This window comes from Alexandromys fortis, unplaced genomic scaffold, assembly GCF_014885135.2.
Source record: "Alexandromys fortis isolate MF-2015 unplaced genomic scaffold, M_Fortis_MF-2015_v1.1 scaffold_216, whole genome shotgun sequence".
NCBI classification, from domain to species: domain Eukaryota; kingdom Metazoa; phylum Chordata; class Mammalia; order Rodentia; family Cricetidae; genus Alexandromys; species Alexandromys fortis.
The window spans coordinates 1,271,461-1,279,152 of NW_026068089.1; the positions used below are offsets into that span (position 1 = coordinate 1,271,461).

Consider the following 7,692-nt stretch of genomic DNA (forward strand, 5'->3'; position numbering starts at 1 on the left):
CACACACACACACACACACACACACACACAAATAAATAATGTTGCTTAAGAAAAGAAAGAAAAGGCAGTTGGGAGCCGGTTTGGTGATTCACAGCTATAATCCTAGTACTTTGAAAGTGGAGGAGGCAGGAAGATCATGAGTTCAAAACCAGCCTCAGCTACACAGCAAACTCTAGGCCAGAAAGAACAGAAGTGAGAGAGAAAGAAGCAGTAGCAAAGCAAAAAGTGGGTCAAAAGGAAGTAAGTGCTGAGCTCACTTCTATCTTTGTTGGCAATAAAAAGGCTTCTCCAGGTACTTGTGATATTGTTATATGTAGTCGGGAGGCTCAAACCCAGGTGCTCCAGCAACATACATCGCCAGGCCCTACTTACTTTTCTCAAAATGTAAAGCTTCTATAGATTGTCAGAGTCTTTCAGACAGCCACTCACTGGGGACATTCTGCGAAACTATCTATAGAAGTTGAAAGTGGATAATCAGCTCTGTGCTGTCTAGAGTGGCAGGCACTGACAGCCTAAAGCTTAACTTACTCCTCCTCTGTCTTAGTGTCCATATAATGACTCAAATTGTGAAATGATGATTTTTTTCCCTCAAATACAAGTTAGCCATTTCCTAACTCTTAACTCTGGGGTAAGCGGCCATCCACAGAGTACCCCAGCATCCACTGCCTAGCACTAGCCTAGAACATTCACTCCCTGTATTCTCCTGCTGCTTTAATAAGAAGATTGATTACCTTAAAAATCACAAGGTGATGCACGCCTTTACTCCCAGCACTCAGGAGGCAGAGGCAGGTGGATCTCTGTGAGTTCAAGGTCCGCCTGGTCTACAGAGTGAGTTTCAGGACAGACAGGCTCCAAAGCTGCACAGAGAAATCCTGTCTTGAAAAGAAAAAAAAAAAAGGAAGAAAGACAGACAGACAGACAGACAGACAAAAAAAAAAAAAAAGAAAAGAAAGGAAAAGGAAAGGAAAGAAAAGAAAAGAAAAGAAAAGAAAAGAAAAGAAAAGAAAAGAAAAGAAATCACGCACTATCAAGTGTGGTGGTACAAGCCTGTAATCCCAGAATTCAGCAATCAGGAAGCAGGGGCAGAGAAGAGGTTTAAAGCCAGCCTGGCTTACCTAGCAAGTTCCAGCCCAGCCAGGGGCCACATAGTAACATCCTAGCTTAAGGAAACAAAATAACAGGGCTGAAGAGAGAGCACAGCACTCACTGCTCTTCCAGAGGACCTGAGTTCAATTCCTAGCACCCACACAGTAGCTTACAACTGTCTGTAACTCCAAGTCCAGGGGACCCAACACCCTCAAACAGACATACATGCAGGTAAAACACCAATTCACTTAAAATAAATCATTAAAAAAGAAACAAAATAAAGTATAAAATACTAAATACATGGGCAACTGTAACAAGCAATTTTTTTTCTTATATTGAAAAAGGGCTTGCATTTAAAACAATGGCTTCTTATATTTGCCTAACAGGAGGTAAAGGCATTCATAGCCATTTCATTAATTTTAAGGTATAGAGGAGAAAGTTTTTATCATCCACTGCCCCCATACTGGGGGCTGTTTCTATACAGTCTAAATCTCTCCACTTCCCAAAACTCTTTTTTCCTTCCTGCCTTCCATTTCAATAAAATCAAAGAACATGAAATAAAATGTACATACAAGCAACCTGTAAGGAAGCACCAGATGCCATAAGGAGTGCCTCGGGTAAAGGGCACAGCCACGCCTCTCCTGGATCCTTTCCCAAGACACCAGTCAGCTCCACAGACACACTGGGAGTGTAAAGACCTTGTGTGTACGCGAGTGATGGTAGTGAGCACTGTGCACCTGTGGAGGTCAGGGGACAAGTGCAGGGTCAGGTTCAGTTCTAGTTCTCCTTTGAGGGCTTTGGAGATCCAACAGCCTGGCAGCACTCTCTGGCTCTCAAGTACTCAGAAGAGAATATGGACCTGCCACCACAGAGTTTGGAGGCTGAGGCAGGTGAGTCACAAGTTCAAGGCCAACTTGAAGCTGCTTAGAAAGGAGGGTAGGACCAACACAAGAAAACAGAAAGACTCCAATTTTTTTTTTTTTCCAAGACTGGGTTTCACTGTAGCTATACAGCCTGTCCTGGATCTAATCTAGCTCTTGTAAACCAGGCTGGCCTTGAACTCACAGAGATCCTCCAGCCTCTGCCTCCCAAAGGCGTGCACCACCAGCGCCCAGCAAGACTTCAAATCTTGCTAGGCAGTGGTGGCACACAGAGAGCACGTTCTAGGGCAGCCAGGGCTACACAAAGAAACCCTGTCTTGAAAAAAACAAAAACAAACAATAACAAAAAATGACCTTAAAACTATAATCCACCCTACCTACCGGGGTTCTATATAACGCCTTTAATTCCACACCACACACCTAGCTCATAGAGTACAAATAGTGCTCCCCTTACACAAAGCTACTATACTGGACCAGAGCTGGCTCTCTGTGACACAACGGTCACTGAGAGACACTGGCTGAGACAGTCACTTTACTAACTTCGAATGCCACAGTAATCATCTCTCCCTACCTATCTTACCCAAGAACTATAATTCCAACTCGACAAACACCCAGCATGCTGCCTCTTACCCGAGTTTGACTCTTCAGTTCTAAGGGGGTGGGAAGATTTGGGGGAGCCTCACACAGCCTTCAATCCCAGCACTGAGCACTCGAGGGGGACAGAGGCAGCTCTGTGAGCTCCAGACCAGTGGGCCTAGGTAGGCAGTGCCAGGAGAGCCAGGACTACATAGACTCTGTCTCAAACAGACAAACTTTGAAAAGCAAGAAAAGGAAGACCTAGCATGAGGACTGACCCATGTTTCTAACTCCAGCTGTCAGAACGCAAAAGCAGGAGGCGAAGAGTTCCAGGCCAGTCTGGAAGAAGTTTCAAGCCAGACTAGGCTTAGACAGCCAGATCCTGTCTGGAAACACACACACACACACACACACACACACACACACACACACACACACACACAGAGTCAGAGAAGGGAGGGAAGGAGAGGAGGGAGGAGAAGAGAAGGGAGGAGAGTAAGATCTGGGGAGAGGACCACAGCTGATAAGGAAACTGCCTGCTTGGGTGTCAAAGAAGATAAGAACAGGGGGGAAATGTGGGCCAGCTGTCAAGTACTGATCTATTAGGCAAAAGTATCATTTATCAACCATGACTTTAGAAATATGGCCTGAGGCTGAAGAGATGGCTTGGGGGGTTAAGAGCACCATCTGCTCTTCCAGAAGACCCGAGTTCCATTCCTAGCACCTACATCATTTGGCTTAACTGTCTGTAACTCCAGTTCCTGGAGACCTGGCACCTCTAGCCTTGGTGGGCATCTGCACACACAAGGACATGCCTCCACACAGGCATGGGCACGTAAACATGGGGGCATGCGCAAACACACTCATATACCCCCCACACACAGATAATTAAAAATAAAATAAATCCTTTAAGAAAAAAAAAAGGATAGTAGGAGGGCAGGCCGGGTGCACACTCATAAAAACTAATTTTTTCCTCTGCTGGCAGGGCTCACCATCCTGATTGCCTACTGGAGCACAAACAGTTTACTGTGCCCTGCTCTGCCTTGTCCTTTGTTCCTCCAGCTAGGCCAGGGTAAACTTCCTCCAAACTTCCTTCTAACCTCAGCTTTACAGCAGGGTTTCCTGAAAAGGGGGGGGGGGGCAATCTGGCCACCTGGCCTGACACCTTATCCTGTGACCATCAAAGGCCCTTGCTTCATGAAGAAAAGAAGAAATTTAACAAAAGAAATCTACCTTTCGTCACCCAAAAACTGTTTGCCCCAGACTTTTTTGTGATTTACTTATACAATTTTTCTCCAGAAAACCTGAAGAATGCTTTTCATTAGACCACAGCCAACCCATTTACCCTAACAGGTATTACCGTCAACATTTACCTTCTTTTCTTAAAAGAAAAGTTATGTGTCAAGTCAAACAAACATAGTAAAAGATTCCTCAGCCTGGGATGCTTCCTTCTGCTCTTTGGAACCTGATAAAGTTTTAATAATTAACTTGTGGCCTTCTCTCATTATGTATGAATGTGAGCACTTTTTGACCTAAAGAAGTATTAAACTGTTTTAATACAGATGAGCAAGTGAGCATATGCCACCTGCCACTGCCGCACATGGAGCAAGCTTTGTGAGCCCCCATGTGGGTGCTGGGAATTGAACTAGGGTCCTCTGGAAGAGCAGCCAGGGCTCTTAACCTCTGAGCCATCTCTCCAGCCCATGGAGCATGCTTTGTAAGCAGTACTTTTCCTTAAACAGAGTTTCTCATTTAGCAATTGGTTCCTAGCAGTGTTGCTGAGTAAGGAACAGCAGCTTCCTCTGAACTTCTGGGGTCTCCCAACTAAAGGGAATTAAGAGGGATTTTAAGGCTCATAGAAATATGTACTTGCATAGCAGAAAATGAAGGCATCAGACAAAACAGCACCTAACCAGGCTCTTGGCTGCAAAGTCAAACAGAAAAAAAGATCTTACTTTGTGGATACAATTTTCTCTGAGTCACAGCTGAACCAAAGCCTCCAGCCAGCTCTGCTGTAACCCGAGGAACCACCGCTTTCCTCAGAGTAGAATCTTAAGAGTCACATGCAGCTTCCCTGTTCCTCAACAAGAGGTACTGCCAGGGTGTTCAGAAATTCCCCTTCTGAGTCCCACAGGCCTTCCGGAAACACGCGAAACCACGTGTGCAGCAGTCCCAGCCTTTTAGGTATGTGTCCAAAATAAAACCAACTCAAGAAAGACTGATAATACATATCTAATAAAAAGACACCAGTGAAATCTCATAGGCTACATTTAATAACACAGCTACTGCAAAAATAGCCTAAAACATTATTTTCCACGTTCATTTCATAAGCTAAGCAGAAGCCAAGCCTGAGTGGTAAATGCTTGTGACTGATCTCAGCACAGAGGCAGAAGGATCGCTGCAAGTTGGAGGCCGACTTGATCAAATTCTAGACCATTAGAGATATATAGTAAGCTCCAGTCTCAGAAAGAAAAGACAAGGATTAAGAAGAAACTGTTAGCACAGCGCCTGTCTTCACCCGTAATTAACTGCACTTTCAGACTAATAACATGGCTAGGAAGCACTGGCCTGGGGAACCTCTGGCAACAGCCCAAGAGATTCCGGGCAGAGACTCCTGAGAAGGTCAAAGCCAGGTAACAGCAGGCACGAGCAGGCAGTAATAAAAACACCTGGTGGCAGAGGACTGGCCTAAGCACTTTGCTTTACATGTATTAGCTAATGTAACGCCGACAACCTGTAAGGTCCTGCCGTCACCCCACGGAAAGTGGTGGGACAGAAGAAAGCCTAAGCCAAGAAGTGATGGAGATGCCACGGTGGACAAGGTGGACAGCTTCCAGTGATTTCCCCACGGGCCACACGGAAGCTCCTAGAAGCCCACCGACCCTGGCCATCTCTCCCTCCATATGTTTGCTTTCGATGCCTTGAATCCCATCGTTGAAAAGCAAAGAACAACGGAGGATCTCCGTATTACACAGCGGAAACTCAACCTGTGTCCTGAGGATGCCCTTCCAAATAGTCTGACACATCAATGAAGTCCTGGACCAGAGAACCGACATGGACAAAGAATCTAAAGGAGCAATATCAAACAAGCGAGCTTTTAAAGTACCGGGCCTAGGAAACCGCTGAGAAGGGGCGCATCCATCGCGCGCGACGTGTCCCGAATGAGGCCTGGAAAGCGCAGGGACCCTGGCAGCCCTCAACCTCGAGGCCTGAGGCCTTCCTGCCAACAGCGCAGCACCGGCGGCCGCTGGGCTGACAGGGTGCTGCGCTGCGGGAGGCCGCGGGCAGACGGATCCCCGGGCTCCGGGAGGAAACTGCGTCACGGATCTCCCCCTCCGCGTCGCGCCGGGTCTGCGCACCCCTGACCCGGGACGCCTCCCGTCAGGCCAGCCCGGAGAAGGGCGGTGGACTGGTTGTCCCAGGTCGCGGGGAAAGGCCGAGGCCCGTGACCAGCAGCGCCTGTGCCGACCCCGGGGCTCTCGCGTCTCCTCGGGATACGAACTGTCCGCCGGCCGTGCCTCGCCCGCCCGCCCGCACAAAGCGGAACGCCGTAACCCCTGACCCCGCCAGCACCTCGGCTTACCTGCTCGGCCACCACCTGACACGCCACGCCGGCGACTCCATATCCCAGAAGCCAGCAACTAGCTGGTCAATCTCCTGCCCTCCCGCGATTGGCCGGCAGGACGGGAGCCTTACTTCCTGATTGGCTGGACTCCTGCAGCCCAGGAACAGCGTGGCGGGCGGACCGGGCGCTAAGGCTCCGCCCACCCATGCTGGATCTGGGGGCGGGGCCTAGTTGGGGCGGGTCCGAGTCGGAGGCGTGGCCCGCTCCAGCCCTGGAGTTCAAAAGCAGCGCGTTCGGCAGGTTGGCAACCCCCAGCCCGGGAACGCTACGTACATTTTTGTCATAGTTTCCACCATCTCTTTTTAAGCAACCACAAGCCTGCTTCCTCCGAAGAGATGATGACTACGAGATACATCTACAACCGACAATAAGGCACCATGGCAGCCTTTCTTCGTCTGGCTTCTTGGGCCACAGCGCAGTGTCCACTGACGCGCCAACAACACCCCATGTCTGGGAGGAACCGCGAAACTTCGACCAGCGGAGCCAGTTCGGCCGCACCAGCCCTCCTCCTCCTCCTCCTCCTCCTCCTCCTCCCAATCTCTCAGTGAGTTGTCCTCCATCCCACCTAGCTTTGTCTTCTCCCCCACACAGTATCCTGCCATCCCCAAAGCAGTCCCGCTCCATCCCCGGACTCCCACCTCAGAGCCTCTTTCTGTAGAGACGAAGAGGGGAGACTAAATGGCCAGACAAGTCCTCCAGCTTGCCTGGAAGAACCACCCCACCCGCTTGGTTCTTGTTTGTTTTTGTTTTTGTTTTGTTTTGTTTCCGATTTTCCCTTCTGGCTATAGCGGTAGAGAGGACAGCGCTGTGTTCTTCATGTAGAAACTGCCGGGAGAAATGTAAGAACGGAGACAGAAAGAAAGCATAGACCCACAGAAACGGAAATTAAAAGATATGATAACAAAAGCAAACTGTGTACAAAAAGAAAAAGGCAAACTTCCGCACCCTGGTAAGGGCTGCAGCTTTCCATACAGAGTGGTCTCCTGAAAGAAAAGAGGCACAGGTTAGTTCTGGACAAGCACCCTCTGGCCCACAACCTTCTCTGAGACCCTCCGTTGCATCTAGAAAAGAAAAGGATCGGGGCTGTTGGTGTCAGCTTCGAGGTGTGCTCGGCCGGAGCGTCCCTGTCGCTAGCTGCCCACTTACTTAGCTCACAGTTGGGAGCAGCTGCTGCGGCCCTGGGCTGCCTCTTCCCCATGGTGCAGAAGTGCTTTGATTTTTTGCGGAGCAGCGCAGCGCCTATATATGCGGACTAGAGCGCCTCCCTTGGTGGGAGATGAGACTAGAGGTGGGTCAAGAGTGAGGAAAAACTTAAAACCGCACCCTCTAAAGCATAATCAAATTTCATCTTTGCCCGGCAGTGTATTTCTGCCACTCCTAGTTATTAATAACAATTAATTGAGTTAAAGTTTTCTTCTGAGATTTCCTTTCTGTGCCTCTCCGAAGGGCGGGGCCTGGAGGCTATGGGTGCGGTGAAGGAAATGGGTGGAGGGAACTGCTTTCTTCTGGCTGCCGCTCCCCTGG

The 7,692-nt window shown here is 49.0% G+C and overlaps 1 protein-coding gene across 5 annotated transcripts in view; it reads right to left on the bottom strand.

Moving 5' to 3' along the window:
- Window positions 1–7,375, bottom strand: part of Slc11a2 (solute carrier family 11 member 2) — a 35,146-nt gene extending 27,771 nt beyond the window's left edge. Inside the window, exons 1-2 of one of the 5 annotated variants that reach the window (XM_050122460.1) lie at window positions 6,127–7,228; window positions 1,659–1,823 (exon numbers count right to left, since the gene is read on the bottom strand). Coding sequence is in view for 1 of the 5 variants with exons in the window: in XM_050122458.1 (XP_049978415.1) it covers window positions 7,315–7,366 (52 nt within the window). In the remaining 4 variants the exon portion in view is untranslated. Of the gene's footprint in view, window positions 1–1,658; window positions 1,824–5,649; window positions 6,100–6,126; window positions 7,229–7,314 lie in introns of those variants that run through there. The other 4 variants (XM_050122461.1, XM_050122458.1, XM_050122459.1 and 1 more) reach the window with 4 other exon arrangements.
- Between the last annotated feature and the right edge of the window lie 317 nt (window positions 7,376–7,692).